The sequence below is a fragment of the Megalobrama amblycephala genome, linkage group LG23 (assembly GCF_018812025.1).
Source record: "Megalobrama amblycephala isolate DHTTF-2021 linkage group LG23, ASM1881202v1, whole genome shotgun sequence".
Taxonomy (NCBI): Eukaryota; Metazoa; Chordata; class Actinopteri; order Cypriniformes; family Xenocyprididae; genus Megalobrama; species Megalobrama amblycephala.
In genome coordinates, this window is record NC_063066.1 from 3488170 (window position 1) to 3514196 (window position 26027).

General features: G+C 38.9%; 1 protein-coding gene across 11 annotated transcripts in view; it reads left to right on the top strand.

Annotated features, from left to right (window-relative positions):
- enox2 (ecto-NOX disulfide-thiol exchanger 2) overlaps window positions 1-26027 on the top strand; it is a 287212-nt gene that overhangs the window by 105217 nt on the left and 155968 nt on the right. For all 11 annotated transcript variants that reach the window (XM_048175874.1, XM_048175873.1, XM_048175875.1 and 8 more), the window contains one exon: window positions 24064-24207. In XM_048175874.1, coding sequence (XP_048031831.1) covers window positions 24064-24207 — 144 coding nt within the window. The remainder of the gene's footprint in view (window positions 1-24063; window positions 24208-26027) is intronic.

Here is a 26027-nt window from a genome sequence, read left to right on the forward strand (position 1 = left end):
TGCTGCCTCATCTTGTTCTTGCCGCCCATACCGGCTCACGTTCACTTTCAGTGTAATCCTGACCCACTGTGTCAAACTCACCTTAACTCCCCATGGATCATCAGACAGATGAAGAGGACATAAAGAGCAGACTCTGCTCTCACAGACTCCTTACCTTCTTCGATGGTAAAAGGCATCTTTACACTTCTGAGCTAAGAAATCTCTGTGCCACATCCAAATTCTGTGTTAAAACACAATGGCACATGAAGGCTTTATTAAAATATGCCAACTCTGAGCTGCTAGAATCACGGCTGTCCCTTAGGCATGAATGATGAAGATTTCTGTGAAGAGTGATTTTCAGTAAAATGAGCTCATGAAGTGGTAAAAATCAATTGGATATTATTCTTTAAACATATACACACACCTCATTTAAAAGTTTGCGTGACTAAGAATTTGTATTGCAGTACCATTTTTTTATTTTTTTTTTAATAAAATTGCATTTTAAAATAATTCAAATTCAAAGATACTCCATAAACTTAACAGAGGGTCAATTGATAATGTTGTTTTTTCCAGTTTGACCTATAAAAATATTAAAAATTTCAAGGAATAGTTACGCAAAAAATTTAAAATCTGTATTTATTTGTTCACCCTCAAACCTGTATGCTGTTTATGCTGCTGAAAATTCAGCTTTACCATCACGAATTAAAAAAAAAAAAAATCTGAATATTTGCACTCGGGAGGAGGAAAAATGCCGGCTGTTGCTTGTTCCACGACAGCATCAAACTTATGTCACGGTCCCCAAAACTGACTCATGAACAGTTTTTAAAAGCCGTTTTTAATACCAGTGTACTCGGCAAATGTGTTTATTTAACAGTGCGGTGGCGCCAGTAATGACAAATGGAGACATAATTAATTTATAACATTAACAAGATAACTCTGAATTAATTTTGGGAGTGACGACTGAATGTATTTTTAGTCAAATGCCTGTATATGAGATTAGTATTGACAAAGTTCAGAGGCTGTCATATATGTGAATCAATTTGCTTTGTTGTGTATTTTCAATATGAAAAATAACTTTTATATTGATGGATTAAATGCATTTTGGAGAAAGAAAAAAAATGTTTTGGAGAAAAAATAATCCATTTTTAAACACATTTTTACTCAAATGAATCAAAATGGATATATAGCGTTTTGGAACCAAACTCTTCATTTACTCATGAAAGTGAGTGATAAAAATAATTTATTGTTTGGTTAAGCTATTCGTTTAAAGTGCAAAAAAGAACAGACAATAAAAAAGCTTAGGACTACAAAAGGCAAACTCATAAAACACAGTCGAGTGTCTAACACAAACACAATTGTGATTCTTGTTTCCTCTGTGTCCCATTAAACAGTCAGTGTAAAAACTGATTTTTGTGATATATATGCCACTTCAGATGTGGCTTGCCTGCTGCCTTTGCTGTGTAAAGACAACGTATGTCTCTCTGTCCAGGTCAGTACAGTACAGTGACTAGTCTGGCATAGCCTGAAGATTAGCACAAGAGTGCAGAGTGTGTGTATTATCCAGCTGGAAAGGGCCAGAGGGAGCTGGACACAATTGTTTTAGTAAGGAAATGTCACATTTTCTGGTGGGAATACATTAACTTTTACTGGACCCTACTGGAGCAGTTGTCTTTTGCAGATCTGCATAACATTGACCTTCATTAGTGGCTGATTTAGGAAAGTGAGTTGTCTGCGGTTTTAAATGGAGATGTTTAATTGAATTGTGTTTCTGCATGGATTGTGTCGTGGTCATGCTGTACGCCGCGGGCTCAGGCTGTGGAGGCAGGTGCGGTTGTCAGGTACTTGTATAAGCTCTGGGCACAGCCTCAGGGGCAAGCCTGTCTGTGTGCTCACATGGACAAAGAGACACATCCAATTCACCAGCTACTTTCTGCACAAAAACCACACTGATTATAAACCTTAAAATCTAGTGAGCTGCCTACCTACAAAGCATCCTTGCTGCATTTGAACTGCTGTTTCCTTATTTGTACATTGTATATCAGTCAAAAGTTTGAAATAATTAAAGGGGAGCTATAATGCCTCTTTTCACAAGATAATATAAGTCTCTGGTGTCTCCAGATTGTGTCTGTGAAGTTTCAGCTCAAAATACCCCACAGATCATTTATTATAGCTTGTCAAATTTGCCCCTATTTGGGTGTTTTTGTGTGTGTCCCTTTAAATGCAAATGAGCTGCTGCTCCCCGCCCCCTTTTCCAGAAGAAGGCAGAGCTTTAACAGCTCAACAACAACAAAGCTGGAGAATCTCACGCAGCCAAAATGATGAACATGGCCTCGCCCCCTATTTTGCATGTTCTCGGGGGCGGGGTTTATTCAAATTTTAGGGTTAGTGATGTCACTAACCTGGTAAGAAGCTCGTTGTAGTCCCTACCAGCCATTTGTTGTAGTCCTTAAACAGAGAATTCTTTAAAAGAAATTATCTCCCTTTGCATTGAACTTTGAGCGTCGTAACTTTGCAGATGTTGTTTATGATCAAACAGCAACATTACACACTAACTAAAGTTTAAAAAGTCAAATCATAATCAAGGACCCCTTTAAGATTTTTTGTCTCTTATGCTCAACAATGCTGCATTTATGTGATCAAAAATATGTAATGTAAATAGAGTAATATTGTAAAATATTATTACAATTGAAAATAACTGTTTTCTGTTTGAATATATTGTAATTTATTCCTGTAATGAGCTGAATTTTCAGCATCATTACTCCAGTCTTCGGTGTCACATGATCCTTCAGAAATCATTCTGATTTGCTGATTTGATGCTCAGTTATTAATAATGGTTCTTATTATTATCAGTGTTAAAAATAGTTTTTTGCTGCATAATTTTTTTTTGGAAACCCGTGGTACATTTATTTGATAAGGTTCAAAATAAAAATATGTATTTATTAAAAAAAAAAAAAAAAAAAATTACCCCAAACTTTACGATTTCCACAAAAATATTAAGCAGCAACATTAATAATAATCAGAAATGTTTCTTGAGCAGCAAATCATCCTATCATAGAATGATTTCTGAAGGATCATGTGACACTGAAGACTAGAGTAATGATGCTGAAAATTCAGCTTTAATGAAATACATATTAAAATATATTCAAACAGTTATTTTAAATTGTAATAATATTTCACTGTTTTTACTGTATAAATGCAGCCAACTTTTAGTGTATACGTGTTCATGACGCAAGAGATCTCTGTTTCCTCTCCCCTTGTGAATGTCCTGTTCTCTTGAGCGAGAGTGTGCGTTCAGAAGGGTAAATTGCTAATTCTACGGTCCAGTCTGTGTGCTGCGAGTCTGATGGTGGATGGTTTCGCTCCGGGCCCCCTGCAGACTCCCGCTGTGTTTTGAAATCCAAAGATGACAAGTCTTCCAGCTGAGACGTTCAAACACAGCTATTAGACTGCCATTGAGAAAAAACAACAGCTGGCATTGAACCAGTGCAGGTTCAGCACACTGTAAAGGTGATTAGAAGACCAAAATATAACGCTGTGTTGTAAGGGGAATGGTTTCTGTTTTTGTCATGTCGTGAAATTTAGTTCTGCTTACAATGAAATAAATTTTGCATCACAATGCTGCATTACACTCTCAGGAATACTTGATTCTTATTGGTCGGTCGCTGCACTGAGTGAAAGAAGTCTCTTATGCTCACTAAGACCGCATTTATTTAATCAAAATACAGTAAAAACTGTAATATTAAAGCTGTTTTCTATTTGAATGCATTTCAAAATGGTAATTATTCCTGTGATGGCAAAGCTGATATATATGGCATATGATCTCACTGGAGGTGAATCATCTTTGTGGAACATTTCGTTATTTAGTGTTTTAGTGTGAAGAGAACACTTTGACACTGGACACTTGTCATGCTGTGCCTAGTTAGAACTAGGTGCAACAGGGTGATATGGTTTTCAGTTTTTCATCTGCTGGTGTTTACATGTTTGACTCAAGTTCAGCAGAGCACAGTTGGTTATTCAGCAGTTAGGGACTAATATCTAAACTGTTTTCATGCACTGTACACCATGCCAACAAAAAGCCACAGTGCATTCGACTGTCGTCAGACAGAGAAGTTGTGCTTGACCCATAATGAGCTGTGAGACTTTTGGAAATGTAATTAACTCGAGCAGATTAGCAGTCAGACGTCAGTATTTCCAGCCTCTATGGGCTTCTCTGTGCATCTACACATAGAGATCCATCTGTGCTACAAGCCCATGTTTGTGTTTATTTGTGTGTGCATGTAAGTTTTTAAAGTTGTCCCTGCACCCCCCAGAGCAGTCTTTCATTTGTGCAGGTGTGGGAAACACACACTGTACGGCATTGATGAGAGCGGCCTTTGAGCTTCGCCGTTCAACAAACACCCAATAAAGGCACTGCTGTGCTGGTCACGCTCTGCTAAAGGCACGTTTACATCAATGTTTACATGTCAGGGCTGCCTCTACCACCTTTAATTGATGCATTCACATCTTCAAGTCAGCCGTGATTCACACTTCTATGAGGGAACTGTTTTTATCCCCAGAGGTCAGTGGCAAGGACAGAAATGCAGAAACTCAATGAACTTCAACCTCCCAATGGAAACCACTGCTACAGAAATTGAGTCGCCTTCTGATTCATGAATTTGAGGTGGATAATTTAAAGGTGTTCTTTAATTATATATTTGTGCATTTCAATTTAACGTGTGGTTACTCTTCTCCTAGATTTCTGGATTTTAATATCTACTATATATATATTAGGGGTGTAACGATACGCTCAGGTCCTGATACGGTACGTATCTCGATACGGAGTTCACGATATGATACGTATCACGATATTTTGAGCAAAATGAAACTGAAATTTTCCTTGTTGTACATACAAGATCACATTTCAAGGTTTAATAAAAACCTTCTGTATTCAAATTAACAGTTGAATAGGGCTGTCTGTCACTGAAAAATTTTTTTAAATTTAACATGAACTTAGAATTATGAATAGGGGCCGTTCACATATCGCGTCTAAAAACGCGTGGAAGGCGCGGCCGCACCGTTTCTCCTTCTTTCCAAAGCGCTTGCGCTCCCGTGGCGTCGGTCGTTGCTATGCAACCATGAACTGAGCTCTCCAAGAGAATCAGGATGTTTCTGCAAAGGATAAATGATTTCTAGCCCTTGCATTAGTTTTACTACGAGATATATTGATGGAGATAAGATATAAAAACCACCATGAACAGCTATGATCAGCTATGATCAGCTGTTCGGCTGAGCTTTTGATGTTTTGTTACGGAAAGGCCATAGCTGATCGGTTGATTCTTGTCACACGACCTGCGGTGCGCTTGCGGCATTCTGAAAAGTTGAGAATTGCATGCGCGTCGCGACCGCGTTGATCCCATTATGAGCGCGCCTGCCGCGCGGCTACATTTGAAAAAAAATAACTGACTTGCACGCGGAAAGACGCAATATGTGAACGGCCCCACAGAACTTCTTAAAGCAAAGCATCGCAAGCGTCTTTTGCTTTTCTGTGAGCACAGCTGTTGCTGTGCACTGCAGTGAAAGAAAGCCACGACTTTTCTCATGCGACCTTGCAAGAGACTGACATGAGAAACGTTTAAACCTGCTTGCAAGATTCAATGTGTGCCCGAAACACTTACTGAACTAGAGAGCTGATTGAGACACACCATTTATATGCGGTGACAACCGGCTTCTCTCACTGCCACCTTGCAAGAGTAGGTCAAGTTGGCAGCTCAACCAATAAGATTAAACTGCCGTCATATCGTAAAAGTATCGCCATCACTCTACGATGCATATCGTAACATGTTTGCATCGCGAAATATCGTACTACGATAAATCGTTACACCCCTAATAAATATATATATATATATATATATATATATACACACACGAGTAGCCATGCAATATGGCTGTATATCATCATGGCTGTGATTCAGCCGCAGGTGATCACAGCGTGCTCATATACAGCAGTATCGCATGGCTACAAGTGTGATATTGTGTTTATACAACAGTTCGACGGCACGAGTGTGTGAATAAATAAGAACAACAACAACGCAGTGTCTTTGAAACCATCTTTTGTTCATAACTGCTTCCTTCTGTCTCAAGCTGACAGTTTGACCAAGCATCCATTATTGATTCTAAAACATCACTTTAGAACTAGCAATGAAGTAATGTTGAGTCCCTCCATTGAAACGCATTGTATTTTGTACAGTATTATTGAGAGAGAGATTGCCTGAGCGAGCATTACCTGTGTCTGATATAACATTCATTCTTCAGGTCGATGTCTATAATATTATATCATTATAAAAATCCGTTTGAATGTCCGCTGAGGAAAGCGATCTTTGTATTTGTCCTTTTTACATTTAAAGGATTAGTACACTTTTATAGTCTTCATAACGCTTACACTGAAAGTCCTACGCCTTCCCTATTCAAGTTACGGAAAAACACGAAACTGGCGCCGCGTTCGTTCCGTAAGTAGAATAGGGAAGGCGTAGGACATTCAGCGTAAGCGTTATGAAGAATGCGGAAGCGGAAAGTACGTTCAATGCGATATTTTGTTTATAAAGCATAAACAGTTGTATTTTTTTTGAAAATGACCGATCGATTCGCTAGATAAGACCCTTATTACTCATCTGGTATCGTTTAAAACCCTTGAAGCTGCACTGAAACTGTAATTTTGACCTTCAATCTGTTGGTAGCCATTGAAATCCACTGTAAGGAGAAAAATCCTGGAATGTTTTCCTCAAAAACCTTCATTTCTTTTCGACTGACGAAAGAAAGACATGAACATCTTGGATGACATGGGGGTGAGTAAATTTATCAGGAAAAGTGTATTTAAAAGTGGACTAATCCTTTAAGGGAAGTCTCTTGCGACTCACTGACTCATTCACTCGTAAAGTTTGCCGCCATTTAATGCTGTATTAATGTAACTTTCACTCAATCCATTTTACGCACTAATGAGCCTTTTCTTAATAGCAAATACAACATATTATTCATATAAAATAATATTTATTGAACAACAATATTTAAATTAACAACAATGGCCATTATAAATGACAATAGGAAATAAACACAATTGTACAATTCAGTCAAATGTACAAAAGCAGTGCTCTACAGGATGTAAGTTAAATATACACTGCCTTCCAAAAGTTTGGAAACACCCCTGGCAAAGTGTGGTTTTGGACGATATCAGCATAAATCCTTGTTATTTTTTGGTGCAAATACATTACAGTAACTTGACATTATCATTGAAGACCAGGAATAATAATTTTCATTTTGATTACATAATAATGGCAATATATACATGTCAAAGTCAGACACGCCCCTTTGCCAGCTGTGATGCTGGTTACTGGTTTAAACTTGGCCCAGGTTTGTTAAAGATTTTTGGGTCAGCACACCTTAATAGCTTCAACAATTGATTGCCAATTACGTTTAGAATACAATGAACCAATCAGAACCCAGTTTAGGTCAGATAGCAGCTAATATTTTGATGAATCGAAAATTTAAGTTTTTTTCTATGTATAAACTGTTTATGTAATAAAATATGTTTTCGTAGTTTGTGTTGTCCCTTATCAGTGCAAAATTATCACAAATTAAAAAGGATTCATGCCAATATTGTCCAAAACCCCACTTTTCTAGGGCGTTTCCAAACTTTTGGAGGGCAGTGTAGCCTTAATAATAAATTGTTGAATTTAACATAGCCCAATTCGATTTGCTCAGGAACACATAATAGATTAATAAGACCAAAGATCGCCCGTTTTATGTACCCAACATGAATTATATCTCATGTTTAACCACTGTAAAAGCCAGCTGCAAATCCCCGAAGCACTGGCTGAGATGAAGCTGTTCTCGGTGGGTACTCGAGCACTGAACGACCGCTGATGGCCTGGAGCTCGCATCTCCAAAAACATCTAAACAAATTATAAAATAGACTCTATCATTAAATATGAGTCACATATTTCAGGTCTAAACAACTACATTCTCACCTAAAAACTCTTAAAACTCCAGTTCATGGTACAACAAGTGAAGTATTTGTAAGAAATATGGTGGATTTCCTCGGCCGCCATGACAGTCACTTCAAGCGGAAATGTAGAACTGCTGTTATCACTTGAATATCGCACGGCTCTCAGCCAATCAGATTCGAGAACCAGAAAGAACTGTTTCATAAATATATATATAAAGGATGATGTGGTCACTTAAAGGTATAAACAACAATATGTATAGAATATAAAAGAAAGAATGTGTGCATAATGTATTTTAATTCAGTTTATTTTATTGTTACTAGTTTTGTGTGTGTGTTTTGTTTTGAAAGGGTGCCATATATTTGATTGTTTTAAGCAAGGCACAAGGGCTAGGGCCAGGATTTTATGTTTTTCTTCTGTTTTTCCTTTCATTCATAACCCAAGGTATTGATTTAGTCAGGATACTGCAGTATCACAGACAGATATCGTACCAAAGCCAAACTTGGTATCGATCCAGCTCTAATAGACACAGAAGAATTCCTCACACTACTGACGACATTTATGTAAGCTGGGTCAGTCAGGCACCTTGTTTATTCATCTGGCCCACATTGCAGTCGATCCCGCACGGTCAATGTGTATATTTGCTAATGCGTTAGATGCCCGGCTAGGAATAGCCACATGGTTCTCTTCGTCGCACACTCCTGATCTACATTCCAACGCTGCACCTTCCTGAGTGTTGCTTGTAGACCTTGTGATGAGTTATCATCACCACTCTCAGGGGCATAAGTAGAATGGCGCTTGCTTAAAGCTAATTTTGGATCTTGTTCTCAGAGTTGCCCTCAGTCACTAAAACAATAGAGAGGCAAGGGCGGAGTGGCAGTCGACCTTGAGAAATTACAGCTCTCCCTACTCACCATTATTTATTTCACAACATCTGTTGGCCGGCACAATGCTGCCCGATGTGAATCTGACCGCTCCAGTGCCTCAAGAATGTAACCCTTGTACAATTATATTAGTGCATTGTTGGCTAAGCTGCACAATGTGACCTCTGTATGGACTGTGTGCAACTAAGTGCTTTCTTCCCCATGGCTCAGATTGGTTGTTGGGGAGCCTACAAAGTTTTTCTAAGGCTTTAGCACAAAAAATGGGAATCTGAGGTTAATGGTAGAGTAGCATTATTAAATTTTGAGCATTTGAGCCCCTCAGTAGGATGTTTTCCCATTTTTCCCATGTCGGATAGTAAAAGAAAAAGTCCAGATAAATTTGTCAGGACAGTGATGTTAATGCTCTCTGACATACATTTGCCCCACTCTCTCTTTCAGACAGAAAGACAGGGTCTGATCTCTCAGTTAAGTTGTTTTATAAGCTTTCAGAAGATTAATGGCTTGCCCTGAGCCCTGCAGACCAGCATGGAGAGGCTCTTCTGTTCCCTGGCCTCTGCTGAATGAATGGACTTGATGGAAGTATTTCTGCTTTTGAATAAATCATTTATGAGGCATTGCCGCAGCTGGTATTAATAACATCTGTATTGTAAAAAGGAAGATGGCTGTGAAGGAACACCACTTTAGAACATTGAAAGCAGGTGTTGTCGGGTAAAACCAGCACTTCATTTTGTGAGAGGAACATTTCAAGATCTTTAACAGCTCTGTCTCCAGTAACGCGTGTTTCTCCTCCATGACTTAGCACTTGGCTGCGGAGCAGAGACAACTTCAGCTGCCAGAGTTTCGAAAGGCTCCCGGCCTTTTCTAGTGCTAAACTTCTCTCTCAGTGTAATGGAAGTTTAATGTCTCCTCAAACCTTTAGGAACTAAAAGCTCTGATTACTCTCCACACAAGGTGTTGTTTTGGAGGAGGCGGTTGTTTAGCTCAATTGAATAAACTACCAGGAGGTTTTGGGATGTTTGCGATGCAAGTAGCTGAACCAACTTCTCCACCTTTCACTTAGCTTACTTGAGAGAGTTCATTAAGGCTAATTACTTACTAATTTGCTAATTTAAATCACTAATAAGTGGCATGTAGTACATTTGGCACAGTTCCTCTAGTGCACAGGTGTCAAACACAAGGCCCGCGGGTCGAATACGGCCCACAAAGGTGTCCAATCTGGCCCGGGGGATGATTTAAACAATAATTAAAAAACAGTTATGCATGGTCCACCGGCCATAAATCTTAACGGTTATTAGTTTTATTGTGGCCAATCTCTATTCTGGACTTGCAAACAAACTTTGCTTCCCAAACTGTCATTTGTCGTTTGTCTGTAAACAGGACGTTAACACAGCCACATGCTGAATACGGACACTAAGAGAAGAACATGGATGCGCCAGCAGAGCAAATACTGTACCAGGCTAAGTTCGTTGTTTGTGAAATATAGGAAGAAAAATATAAATATTGAATTGGGTTTTATATGAATGTAACTTAGAAGGGAACTGTGTTCAGAAAAGTTTCAATCTCCTTAAGCACAGTGCTGCTTTGTGGACAGCGGTAACCAAGGAAAAGCTGCTGTTTCACAAGCGCCACCTACTGACAGAGAGTGAATTTGCATTTTCATTCAGTCTGTTTGCTATTTTTGTTTTGTGCAGGTGTCTTATGTAGCATCATTTCACAAAGCTATAAAGTCAGACCATGCTGTTTTTTTTCCTGTAAATCTTGAAATCTAATTTAAATCAAAAACAACTGCTCATGCTCAAAATGCAGTGGTGCCTATATACCAAATGGCTACACACATTTTTTTTGTTTAAGGACAGTTTGGCCTGTTATAGATAGGGATGCACCGATCCAATACTCAGATTGGGTATCAGCTCCAATACTCCCATTTTTGCCGTATCGGGTATCGGCCGGATGGGACCGATCCAAATCCGACATTGTGTGTGTACTATTCTGTGTTATTGTTAAGCTCCACAAAAGACCATAAAGTTTCCGTGCACTATATTCCAAGTGTTCTGAAGCCATTCCATAGTTTAATGTGAGGTACAGATGAATATTTAAGTCATTAAATTAAAGTTTCTCCGCTGCAGCTGTCAGTCATACTCCATTCAGCATTCAGACTGCGTGTCGCGTTCGGTTACGACAGTCAACACAATGAAACTCTCTCCAAGATGAATCAATGTTTCTATTATTATACTTCATCAAGATACTGGTAATACAATATGCATCAATATAACTTCACTTTGTGCTTTGAACTTTTCAATGCACAACTTTTCAATGAACTTTTCAATCATTCTGCACACGGGATGCGCATAAGTGCTTTGTGCTGCTCTGTATGGGAGCCGTACTTTTGCTCAATGAAAGATTGTTAATAGCATTTTTTGTTCTGTCCTATCTATCATATGTTGCTGCCTCATTTAATAAAAAAAACTTTGCTATAAATTTAAAAGAAATGTCTTTTAATTTTATAGTATAGCCTATATTTATATATAAATATATTTAGTTTTTGTCATGTATGACTCAAGCATTCGTGAAAAACAAGCCATGAGTCATGGATGAAGGAATCAGCTGGACTCCTGGTTATTTTGAATGTCTACCAAGCTAGTGAAGCTATTGGTTTATTTACAGTTGTTGCACTGATGCATAATTATTTAATAAATAATTCACTACATTTGTGTCTGCTTGTTATTTTGATTTACAAAATTAGGAAAGTAATGTTTAAGTCAAGCCTGATGCCTTGCACAAAAGAATGATCCCATTTTCTTCCACACAGTGAGGCATACAGTTTATTAGGTAATTTAGCACTTTTTTATTATTACTTGAATATCGGATCGGTATCGGCCGATACTGAATCCCAGGTATTGGAATTGGTATTGGAAGCGAAAAAGGCGGATTGGTGCATCCCTAGTTATAGAACAAATAAAACAACAAATAAAAATATAGAAATAAAGAAAAAATTGGCAACCGATATCAAATTTGCTCCAAAAAAATTGGAATTGGCCATAAAAAAAAATAAAATAAAAAAAAAATCAATAATAAAAAATATTAAATAAAACATTATTTTAAAAATCTAACTAATCTCACTAAGGTTTTTTTAAAAATCGACCCGCACTTGGTTAAATTTTTTTTCCCATAATGCCCTCAACCTAAAATGAGTTTAACGCTCTAGTGTAACCTTGAGTTTGACGCTCTAGCATCAAACTTGATTTTTAGGTACCTGCTCAATGTTCATGGATCAATCCCTTGTGGTTACCAGCCCAGATTTTTAACCATTAGCCAGATTTTTGACTATTGCCATGAAGTCTCTTTGCAGCTTATACTTTCCAAGCTAATTAGACTGGAAGAAATTGTTGACCAACACAATTTTTTTTTTTTTTTTTTATGTATTGTTGTAGGGATGGCTTTATTGTGCAAAGGAAAGAGAAAGTATTATGTAGATTGTAAGAAAAAGTTTGGTCCATTGAAAAGTACTAATTTCTTAATAGATTAAATATTTTTTGAAAGAATATCTCATGCTCATCAAGGCTGCATTTATTGTAAAATATTACAATTTAAAATCCTGTGATGGCAAAGCTTAATTTGTGATATATCTGTGATATTTTTGTGGAAACGGTGATACATTTTTTCTCAGTATTTTTTGATGAATAGCAGGTAGAGCTTTTATTTGAAAGAGAAATCTTTTGTAGCATTGTTAATGTATTTGCTGTCACTTTTGATTAATTTAATGTGTCCTTGTTGAATAAAAGTATTCATTTATTTTATTGATATATTACTGTTTCATTGTACTTTCTAAAATCATGAGATTAATCACTTTTTCCTCCTGTTAACAGATTGCCAGTTAGAGAAACTGTTGCCATCTTTTTATGCGATATGCAGAAAGTCATTGAACTGACTGTGGGAACCATGTCTTCTCAGATTTCACCTTACTTTTATCATTCATAACTTTAGTCCATCATGCTGTCTTCATTTTAACTTTGAGATCTCTCACTTTGAACCTTTGCTTTACCTTCTCACCACTTAAAAGACCAGCGCTGGATGGCACGAGTCCATAGTAGAGATTTTCTGAGGTCTTCTCTGTTTGGTCCAGTCCCTGTAGGCGTCCCTCAGGCAGCGTCCAAACAGAGAGACCCGTCCTGCCGACTTCGCCTTTGATACGGCGAGCCTGAGAAAATCCATCTCCTCTCCAACCACTGATGTGTACACAGCAGCATCCGCAGACCACACTGCACTGACTGTCACAGAGAATCAGTTTCATCTCTGATCACCATGTTATTATCTTCGCTACTGCATTGATCCAACTAATTTGGCAGCATCTATGGCATGCGTTCAGCTTAAAACACAGCTCGCCACACCAGGAGGTGCTAAATCCATGGCTGTATTTGTGTTTATTCATGTGATACAGAATGGGAAACAGAACTTCTGGCATTGGTTGTGTTGCAAAGCCTTAGAGAGCACAACAAGACGCGTTCCGCTGCTTTACTAATACAGTCTTTAGCAGGAGGGATGAGACCTCTGTCAGCCCTGCTGGTATTGTCATTACAATTATTGATTGTCATTTATTCCAGCTGTGAATACTGCGGTGTTGCCCATTGGCTGGCGTTTAGCGGCTCAGATGCTTCACAGCTGCGGCGACTGTCAACTGCAGCTCAGCGTGGATGGGATCAATGGAGCACTGCGAGAAAGACGGCAAGATTGGCTGGCACGAGAGTTTCGGGATGTGACATGCAAGAGGAAATGAAATGCTTTTTTTGTTTGTTTTCTTGCGGCAAGGAAAAGTTCCTCATCTGGACTCTGTCTGTATTTTTCTTTCATGTGTACAATTAAGATTAATTTGAATTTCCTTTAGGCAACAGAATCATTTTCCAGGATGTTTGATCTGTCATCATATTTGAGTTGTTTGTTGCCTCTTGGAAATTTGTTTTTCATCTTGTTCCTTGTCATGAATCTCCTGTTTTGAAATCAGCAGATTTCTTGTCTCGTATTTCTCATGTTTTCTGTCACCAGCTCTTCTAGTCATTCACTCCTGTCTCCTTTTGCGTTCAACCTCCAAATCCCTTTCTGCCACCAGCCTGCTGTTATTTGTTTACATTGGCATCATGGGAGTGATATTTCTCCATATTTTTTCTCGTAAGAGGAGAAGTGGGTTTCTGACCAGATGTTAAACACTGCTTTAACACCTCATCCATCTATTTGCAAATGGAGGACCTGGGCTGGAGTGCAGACTCCTTGGGGCTTTGACATGGTTTACCCATGTGGTCGTTCTCTTCTAGCTTTTGGGGGCCCTTAGAAGATCCAACAGACTCAAAACTGTGAATTATTCTTAATAAATCTGCTGTTTGTTTCTTTCTGCTAATTCTCTATCTCTCTATCTGGCTCTAAGTCTCTGGAGAGCCTCAGAATGAATTGATCTCTAAACCCAGCCTAATTAAACAGGCTGGTATAAATATGGTGGCTGGTCTCAGTTTGAAAGCGTCTCATTTACAGGAATAATTGAAACATTTTTCATACCTGAGAGGAAGTTCGGCAGTGAAAGACCTGCCAGATGGAGGCTGCAGGGCAGAGCATGATGTCGGGAGCAAAACAGACAGACATAGGCTGACAATCAAGACAGTCTTGTGGATAACTAGTCTAGTGCATAACTGTGAAGTCTATGAGACCATAGTGTGTTACATTTTTTTTTTTTTTTTTTTACTTTGTGATTCATAATGGTACTTTCACTTTGCTTATGTTGATTCTAGGGATGCACCGATATTATTTTTTGGGGCCGATACCAATACCGATATTAACAAACAATTATTGGCCGATACCGATATTTGTCACTTTGCTTATGTTGATTCTAGGGATGCACCGATATTATTTTTTGGGGCCGATACTAATACCGATATTAACAAACAATTATTGGCCGATACCGATATTTGTCACTTTGCTTATGTTGATTCTAGGGATGCACCGATATTATTTTTTGGGGCCGATACCAATACCGATATTAACAAACAATTATTGGCTGATACCGATATTTGTCACTTTGCTTATGTTGATTCTAGGGATGCACCGATATTATTTTTTGGGGCCGATACTAATACCGATATTAACAAACAATTATTGGCCGATACCGATATTTGTCACTTTGCTTATGTTGATTCTAGGGATGCACCGATATTATTTTTTGGGGCCGATACCAATACCGATATTAACAAACAATTATTGGCCGATACCGATATTTGTCACTTTGCTTATGTTGATTCTAGGGATGCACCGATATTATTTTTTGGGGCCGATACTAATACCGATATTAACAAACAATTATTGGCCGATACCGATATTTGTCACTTTGCTTATGTTGATTCTAGGGATGCACCGATATTATTTTTTGGGGCCGATACCAATACCGACATTAACAAACAATTATTGGCCGATACCGATATTTGTCACTTTGCTTATGTTGATTCTAGGGATGCACCGATATTATTTTTTGGGGCCGATACCAATACCGACATTAACAAACAATTATTGGCCGATACCGATATTTGTCACTTCCTCTCTTATTTGAAATTTTGTCATCAAAATGGATAGTATTTTGATCATGTTTTAAATAAGCAAAGTTCAAAAACATATACTAGCAGGTTTATTGCTGCATCATCAAAAAAATTTTAATGAACATGGATTGGATCCATTTAACATTCAGCAGGCCTAAATAAATACAACATAACAAAGAGACATATGAAATAAACAGTGCTTTTTAGGTAGGTTTAATAGTTTTCAGGTACAGAAATAAAATAAATTTAAAATAGCACTGCATATTCTTCACTGTATAAATGAAATACATAATAATCCTTCTTTATTGTAACAGACTTTATTGTGATTAATCTTGTTTTTGTAAGTTTAAATATGTATGAGATCTCCTTTACTAAGGCGGGACTCTTATTTTCTCGTCTATAGAGCTTTAATACAGGTAATGAAGAGCATGCAGTTCTTCAGAGGTATTTTGCAGCTTTAAAGTTTGTCCGTTTATACCCTCCGAAAAGGCATAAGATCTGTATGTATTTGTTAACTGTTAGTTGTAATAAGTGTTTTGAGTAATTCGCTGTATGTTGATGATAATGCAATGGAGAGAGAGTTTAATGCGCACTTCTTGTGCTCTGTATTGTTTAGCTTTTGTGGTGATTTATTTGAAGTGAAAACGGATGCAATAGACTTCAGTAAACATCAGTAAAGTTTTGGTCATCATTCCGATGGGGTCCGAACTTTACACTTCTGAAAGTTACAAAAGTTATTTAGTCAAGAATAGTTTGCGATCTTTTGTTATTTGATTAACTTTAAAGCGCAGACAGCGGCTCTAGGATTACGCAACAGTCATTATACAGCGCAGCGCCTTCACGCAGTTAATTAATAAACCATCAGTTTGTTATATCGGCCTTTTTCCTGCTACAGCCGATACACCAATGGTTGTAAATTGAGAAAAAATGGCTGATAAATATCGCCATCCGATGCATCGGTGCATCCCTAATTGATTCTTATGGAATTTTGTGAGACTTTTTTGAACATGTTGAACATTTTGTACATTTTAAAGCTGAATACATCAGTCTAGTAATTTACAAAAAACTCTCACACCGTGTCTACACCAGACGCGAGCGCCGTGACAAAAGCCAATAAGAACCCATTATAATCGGTGATGCTGTCTACACTAGATGTGACACAAGCGACAAATCTCAGACAGTAACTGATGCCTCATTCTTATTTATGGCTTACTGACACGAAGGACAAATGCTTCGCAACCGGCGCTTTGTCATGTCCAGTGTAGGGATGCACCGATCCAATACTCAGATCGGGTATCGCTCCGATACTGCCATTTTTGCCGGATCAGGTATCGGCCGGATGGGACCGATCCAAATCCGATATTGTGCGTGTACTATTCTGTGTTATTGTTAAGCTCCACAAAAGACACAAAAACATTAAAACGTGAATACTACACTAAATATCGGATCAGTATCTGTATCGTCTGATACTGAAACCCAGGTATCGGAAGCAAAAAAGGCGGATCGGTGCATCCCTAGTCCAGTGTAGACAGCTTTTAGCTGTTGCAATGCAAGTGACAATGGTCACATCCGGTGTAGACGTGGTGTCATGGGGGAAGGATTGCTTTATTTAATGTTCAGGGTTTAGTCCCTGATATGCTCTGAGACTTTGTGGGAACTTGTAAGGGTGACAGTAAACAGAACAAAGAAGAAAACTTTCCCCTCTTTACACAGTGACATTTCCCTTTTGCATTGTGGGTATAAAAGGCACAGAAGCGATTATGTTCCTCCCTCAAACAGTTTGTCTTGTCTTGTTTATGAGCACACAATAGTTCTTTCCCAAATCAAGACCCAGAGGCCCGATGGTGAGGTGGGAACGTGTCATTCCTCTAAAGCACAGTGGTACATTGTGATTGAGAACCAAAGAATGAGATGAAGGGGCCAAATGAGCGGTTACACCTGATGTGAAGTACCCGATTCTGCCACTGAATGCTGTTAGACATTTAAAATTCCTCTGTAAACACATTAGTGAATCACTTGTCTTAGGTTACAGATAGAGAAACATTCATCAAATCCATTGCCTCAACACATGCATAAATGCATGAGACTCATTTGGTGTCAGAGGCCGCCGGCTGCCTGCGAGTCCCCTACTCGGAATTGCTAGATATTCCACATGCTAGAAAGTCTTCCCCCCCGTCGTATCTATCGCTCCTCATCATCCACTTCATCTCTCTCTCTCTCTCTTTCAAAGATAAGAGAGTGTTGTGCAAGTTCTCCTGCTGATGCACTGAGTATGTGATCTGCATCCGTCTTTCTCCTCTGTGGCCATCAGGAGCAGGAACAGTAATACTCATTTAAATCTCATCAGCGGCTCTATTGAAGCATTTCCATCTGCAGCAAGAGTACAGTGTCAGAGCCAGAAAGCAACCTTATTCCCTTTTTGTCTGCCTCTCCTAATCTATTTTTTTGGTCTTTTTTGGGATGCTGCTTTTGATCAGGTATTCGGATCTTCAGATTGAATTTAGCTTCAGTTATCTTTTATTCTTACTCAGCAGAACTGGATGTTCTTTCATTTATCGACTTTTCCCTCCATATAGCTGCTCCCGTTTTTGTCATGGAGGTTTCCTCTTGGTGTGTATGAACAGAGTTATAAGGGACTTTAAGCAACAACTGTTGATGGAACGACAACGGCGACCGGAAGTAAACTGCCAACTGCCGTAGCTAAAGAACGCAAAAATCGCTAAGCAAGAACAAAGAGGACGCGTGGATCATTTAAAGGTGCCATCGAATTGAAAATTGAATTTACCTCGGCATAGTTGAATAACAACAGTTCAGTACATGGAAATGACATACAGTGAGTCTCAAACTCCATTGTTTCCTCCTTCTTATATAAATCTCATTTGTTTAAAAGACCTTCGACGAACAGGCGAATCTCAACATAACACCGACTGTTACGTAACAGTCAGGATCATTAATATGCACGCCCCCAATATTTGCATATGCCAGCTCATGTTCAAGGCATTTGACAAGGGCAGCCAGTATTAACGTCTGGATCTGTGCACAGCTGAATCATCAGACTAGGTAAACAAGCAAGAACAATAGCGAAAAATGGCAGATGGAGTGATAATAACTGACATGATCCATGATAACATGATATTTTTAGTGATATTTGTGAATTGTCTTTCTAAATGTTTCGTTAGCATGTTGCTAATGTACTGTTAAATGTGGTTAAAGTTACCATTGTTTCTTACTGTATTCACGGAGACAAGAGCCGTCGCTATTTTCATTTTTAAACACTTGCAGTCTGTATAATTCATAAACACAACTTCATTCTTTATAAATCTCTCCAACAGTGTAGCATTAGCCGTTAGCCATGGAGCACTATCAAACTCATTCAGAATCAAATGTAAACATCCAAATAAATACCATACTTACGCGATTAGACATGTTGCGTGACAAAAACTATGTAAGGAACAATTTTGAGGGTTATATTAGCTGTGTGAACAGGAGAGCGCGCGATTTAAAGGGGCTGCAGCATGAATCAGCGCATTTCTAATTAATCTACTCTCCCATAGTAGACGGTTACAGTAGAACGTCAAGAAGAAGCAGTTAAATTTGCGCATGTGCAACAAAATGCCATTGCCGTTTTATCAACAGCTGCTGCTTAAAGTCCCTATTCTAACATGTGAGGAGGAAACATCCATCAAGATATATATGCACTGAGCCTGGAGAGCTGTTAGGGGTCATGCATGGGCCACGGACCCCAACTGGGCAACGTCTTGATTTGCTTATCTGTGGATACAAATCTCTGCTCTTACTGTACTCGACAGTGACTACTTTTTTGTGTGTGATTGAGTGGCAGAATAACCAGCAGATGCTAAGGATGGTCAAGACAAGACAGTAGATTTAAAATGTCCAATTTAGAAACAAAAAATAAAAGATGCTTTCCACAGTTCTGTTTAATATTCGATAATATAGTCTAATAACTAATACAGTCATGAAGAGCAATATTTGCAATACATTAATAACATTTAGTGTTGTGCATTTTATGCCTATATATAGTACGTGTGGCCTGCTGGCCAATCTTCACTGATTGCATGTTTCATCAGCGAGAGTAGAGTGTGAAGGTTGAATTTGCAGAGCAATAGTACAGCTGTACATAAAATATTGCAATCCACACAACACAATGGGAGACATATCAGTGTTCAAAAGAGGACAGATTGTTGGTGCCCATTGGTACCCAAAATGTCCGGGTACTAAACCGGATTGTATCACCAATTCTCAAGCTATTTCTTAGTTTTAAGGATACACAAAAGGTCATTAATGCTTTCATTTCATCCTGTTTGGATTACTGCAATTTGCTTTATTTTGGCCTTAGTCACTCCATCCCATTAGTACAGAACTCTGCTGCTAAATTATTGATGTGTACACATAAGCAGGAGCATATCACGCCTATATTGCTTCCCTTCACTGGTTGCCTGTATGTTATATAATTGATTTCAGAGTACTCACACTAGTTTATAAATCTATTCATAAGCTTGCACCCTCATATCTCTCTGACCTCATTTCAATTCATCAGCCCCCTAATCGCTTGGGTCAGGGAATCAAATTCAGCTAAAGGTGCCAAGAACCAGACTGAAACATAGGGGTGCGTTTGAGGCAGCCAGTCCCAACCTTTGGAATAGTTTACCACTATGCATCAGATCAGCACCCTCTCTGTCTACTTTTAAGTCCAAACTGTAAGCTTATTTATTCTCTCTTGCTTAAGCTACATCTTGAATTGAATATGCACCTCAACTTTCCTGTTTCCACCAAAACTGTTAGACTGGAGCTTCAGAGAGTCAACAATCATGGTTGGGCTGTCATAGCCAAACGTTTGGTCACTCGTGCCAATGCCAAATGTCAATTTCATTGGTTCCAGCAGGGGAAATCTTGGGCTGTGGGCAATGTGAAACATTTTTCTCTGATGAATCCACCTTCTTTCCCACATCCATGGGAGTTAGTGTGGAGAAGCCCTAAAGAGCCTCAACATCTGGACTGTTGCTGCACATAGTGAATCACGCGTGATGGTTTGGGATGCAATATCTTGGCATTCCCTACTGTGCTTCATGGTCGTGTCACTGCCAAGGACTACCAAACCATTCTGGAGGATCATGTGCACCTAATGGCAGGAACACACCAAGCTGACGCTGACAAACTAGTGGTGACAAAAGCAGACTGTGGGGTTGGCTCACATCGGCAGCGTCTGTGTCCAAAGTTGGCCTGATGCACCAAACCGACGCTCGACAGCCGACGGCCAAGTAGCACGTCTGTTCTGTGCCTGCGTAAGATGAAATGCCTTTCCGAACCAGCAGGTGGCAGCATCTGAACTGCAAATCAGAATGGCCCGACGAGCTCCAACGGCGATTCAACATGTCGAATTGGCCAAAAAAAAAGCCGACGAGGACCAACTTCATCCAACGGTGCGGAACACACTGAGAAAACTTAGTCGGCCGACGAACAAAAACTGCTCATTGGTTTGGTGTGTTCCTACCTTAATGGTTCAAACATTGTACCCTGAAGGGGGCGCCGTGTATCAGGATGATAATGCACCAATACACACAGCAAGATTTGTGGCAGATTGGTTTGATGCACAGGAAAGTCACTTGATCTAAATATTTTTGAGCCACGTTGGGGTATTTTGGAGGAGTGAGTCAGGAAACGTTTTCTTCTTCCAGCACCACATAGTGACCTGAACACTGTTGTGGAAGAGGAATGACTCAAAATCCCTCTGGCCGCTGTGAAGGACTTGAATCTGTCATTCTCGAGACTAATTGATGTTGTATTGGCTGCAAAAGGAGGCTGTACACCATACTGATAAATTATTGTGGTCTAAAAAAAACAGGTGTTTCAGTTGCATTGTCTGATTCCTGTCGGTGCATTCACGCCATGTCCTAATTACTGTAATTACAAGATTTCAACGTGTAAAGAGCGTTCACGTCCTCGTAGAGCTTGTGGCCGCTGTACCACCTGACCGCCGCAGATTCATTTAGGTATTGATATTGTTGCATTCTCAGCCTGAGGATGTGAACAGCAATTACGATAATGACGAGAATGGCGTGAACGCAGCTTAGACATCACGTCACATGATCCTTCAGAAATCATTCTTATTATTTTCAATGTTTAAAACAATTGTGCTGCTTGAAGTCTTTTGTGGAAACTGTGATGCATTGTTTTTTCAGGATTCTTTGATGAATAGAAAACCTACTGTATGAGTGAAGATGCAGATTAATTACTGAATCAGTCCTAAATCTGTCATCATCTTTACCAGACAGATTCATATCGTCAATGAAATCATGACCCAACTTTTTATAAATATTCAGTATACCGCCCAGCCCTAGAAGCTAATGTCATTCACAGACTTGATCTGTGCTGAATGAATAATTACAGAACATCTTCTTCTTATTTCATTAACAGCTCGTTACATGCCAAGAACTTCTCAGTCCTGAAGCATCACATGTACTGTAGAGCAGAAGAACTTGGATGTGTTGTTCAGCGCTGTTTAAATTAGTCTTCAGCCACTCTGTTTTTCTGTCTCTTCTCATGCTGTCACTCTGCAGTGCTGCCACAAATTCCATATCCTACTTTACTTATCTCCTTATTCACAATCAGTTGCCTCCTTTTCCATTCAGATCCCATTTTTTTCTACAGTCTTGCCTTTGCTCTCTCATCCACACGGGCAGTGTGGGATGTTAGAGAGGTTGCTCACTGTCATTGCGCACTGCAGAGGGCAGATGTGGCAGATTATGGCGCAGAGTTTTGAGCCGTGTCCTCTGAACTCTGTGTCAGTTTCTTTTTCAGTCTCTCTCTCACTCTTTATCTCTTATCATATGGGATATGCAGTGACAGACCCCCAGCCCCATACTTCTGTATCCTTCAGGCAAATAATGCCAAGCAAAACAATGTAAACCAAGAGGCGTGATGAATATTTCATGAGAACAGACCAGCATGCATATCTCAGACATCACTCTGTATTCTAAACAGCACGTAATGCATGCCGTATACTGGGATAGAAAGTTACTGACGTACTAGTGTTATGGCTAAAGCTTTCTCTGAAATTATCTTTTTAGCTTCTGGGATCTTGGCAATGTTGTCGTTTTATTTATTGAATCCATCACTCATTGGATGGTTTTGTCTTTTTTATTATCTCCTTGTGGATGTCTAGAACGGAAATGGAGGGAGTCCTTAGGTATTGATTGCTGTCTCAAGAACATTTCCTAATTTAGCATCAGAATCTGCAGTCAATTTCTGTAATGGAATTCACAGAGGGGTTAATAAAGAATGAGACGGAGTGTGTGTGTGTGGTTAATCCTGTCTTTGTGGCTTTCAGAGCAGAAATATGCCATCATTGAAATGAAGCTGCACCATTAAATTAGTCTTAAAGGGCCATTTCTGTCCTCACTTCATGAATCATTCTCTAGCAGCCTAGACAGAAACATCGGAAAATTTTAATCAGAGTTCTCTCTCACTTTTGGTTAGTTTAGACTGCTTGCCCGCTGACTGTCTCTTGACCGTACACCTCTGATGCACATTAAATTGGCAGAAGCTCTCTTAAAAATAAGTTCTCAGGAAATCTTCGGCCGATTAAAACAAAACAAGAAATTCCAAGGAAGAACTAGTCATATTTTATGAGATTTGAATGCATGAGGTTTTTTGTAGTATGCATGACATAAGATGTCCTAGAACAGGGTTTTCAAACTTTTTGATGCCAAAGGCCCCAAAATATGCAAGGGTCCTCCTTCCTTAAATATAATGACAGCTACATGATTTAATATATAATAACCCATTTATAAACAACAAATACAATAAATATACACTACCATTCAAAATTTTGGGGTCAGAAGGGTTTTTTTTCTAAAGAAATTAATACTTTTATTCAGCAAGAACACATTAAATTTGTCAAAAAGTGACTGTAAAGACATTTATAGACAGTAAAGACATTTCATGTTACATTTTTTTTTTTCCAATAAATGCTGTTCTTTTGAACTTTCTGTTCATTAAAAAAAAGTCATGGTTTCCATGAAAATAATAAGCAGCATTGATAAAATGTTATATAAAATGTTAAAATGTTAATAATAAAAATGTTTCTTGAATACTAAATCAGCATAAATTAAAATAATTAAAAATATTTAAATATTATATATATATTCAACATGTTTCTAAAATTAAATATGGTTATTGTATTGTCACTGTACTATGGCCAAAGCACATTATCTTAATATTTTATTCAGAATATTTTGTTTGTATTAAGTTGACTGTGTAACTATTTTCTCTCCAATATTAGAGTAATATTGTAATAATGTATGAACCTTTAATAATAATAAAAAACCTTTAATAAAAAAAAATTGATTTTTATTTCATAATGTTAAAAACTAGAGCAGTCAGTAGAATGTAATAAGCATGATCAATCACATGATTTCCAACCTGCCTTTAAAAATTCATCCACTGTGTGTTCCACAATACTCTCATATCTTCCCACCACTAAAAAAAAAAATAGAAAAAGTGGTTTGTTGTGATACATGTCGGTCAGGTAGCCCCTCACGGTCTTCCTTGGCCAGAACAAGCTGCTATACGTTATGCCTTGGATATGGAACATGCAAACTTACCAAGTTTGTCTGTTCTTTCCCTCCACAGGTCTGAATCCGCTGCCCTTCGACCCCGCCACGAACAACGAACCATTGCAATTCAACAGCTCCAATGGTCCTCTGCTTTCTGACTGTCCTCTGGAAAACGGAACAGAAAACGGCAAAAAGAGGAAGAGACCCAACCTTCCTCCAGGTATGTTACGTTTAATGATTTCCTCTCTTCCTCAGACCGCGCTCATTCACACTCATCAAGCCCTACAGTCGTTAATTACATTCACATCGTTATTTCTGCTGCTGCTCTTTTCTTGACCTTTGAATGTGGGAGGTGAATGCCTGGTGGTCTTCTGCATTCTGTGAGATGTTCACTTCAATTTATCGCCTTCATTAAAAAATCAGAACGGAAACCTCAGGATATTTCCACTTTTCTAGTAGCTTTGATATCATAATTTGACATTTATGAGGTCAATAAAATAAAAATCTAATGAAAATATGCATGGAAAACAACACTAAATACAACAATAAGCAAACAATTCATATTTCTGTAGAAGAGTTTCAAGCATTTCTGCTTGTGTCTTGTCACAATTATGACTATCACCTTGCAGTCTGGATTTTCAAAATGCAAAGGAGATTCAGGGAGCCGCTGGATATGTGCCAATCATGAAGAGAGAGACTGTCTGCTGCTGATGACCTTCAAAATAACTTGAAAAGTAACGCCCAGGGAATTTTACAAACCTTTCTGACACAGGTTGACTCAAATGAAGAAGAACCCTTTCATATTCATATTAATGTTAATGGCGTACTAATTAATTGAATTATGATTAGCTGAAAGAAATTAATCTTGAAAAGGCTACTTTATGTTTCTGGTTGTCAAGGAGACTTAATTGGATCAGATTAATTGTTCATGTTAATTAGGCACTCTTTTTCCTGTTTAGCATTTTAAGATAAAATGCAATCTTTATTTATTGCCACATCACCAAGCCTCTTGTAATTCAGTTTTTGTGACATTTATTCAGTGTCACTGTAAAACGGCACTGTAAATGTAATGTAAGTATAATTCCCATGGAGCATTCTGCAGTTGATTGCCTTGCTGAGGGCCGAAATGATGATGGAGATGGATAATGGATGGGCATTGAACCTGCAACGTTCTGCTTAAAGGTGCAGCAAGAGATTTCTACACTGTTGACATTTGAAATCAACCCAAACAAACACACCCCTCCCTTCATTGCTCCACCCCCAAAATGCATGAACGTGCAATGCAAGAGTGCATGTCCCTTTATCATAGCTGAAGCGTAGCGAAATGATGCTTAGCGAAAAATAAAGTGATGAACGCATGAACATACAGTACACAAGAGTATACAAGCAAGAGTTTGTTGTTGCCAGCAACACTCCAGCTCCAGACAAACAATGACACTCAAAACCAATGTTACTAATGTAAGGAGCAGAAACAACGCAACCTCGGCATCTGTTTTCAGGCCTTCCCGCTTCAGTCTCTCCAGCACTGGAACGCTTTTCTAATATTAACACAGGTCCTAAAGCTCTTGCCTGATCATAACCCTTCTTTTGTAATGTCTCTCAGCCATCTCTCTTTCTACAGTCTTCAAATCTCCCTCTTGCTCACTCTCTCTCCCATCATGAGAGGACACGCTCCCTACTACTGATTGGCTCACTCTCTCTCCTCCCCCATAATGAGAGGACACTGCTGATTGGCTCACTCTCTCCTCCTCAATCGTGAGAGACACGTCCCCAACTGCTGATAGGCTCACTCTCTCCTACTTTATCATGAAAGGACACGCCCCTTACTGCTGATTGGCTCACTTTCTCCTCCCTCATCATGAGTGTATACGCCTCCTCCTGCTGATTAGCTCTCTCTCTCCCCCCTCATCATTAGTGGACAAACCCCCTACTGCTGATTGGCTCACTTTCTCTCCTTCCCCATCGTGAGAGACACGTCCCCAACTGCTGATAGGCTCACTCTCTCCTACTTTATCATGAGAGGACACGCCCCTTACTGCT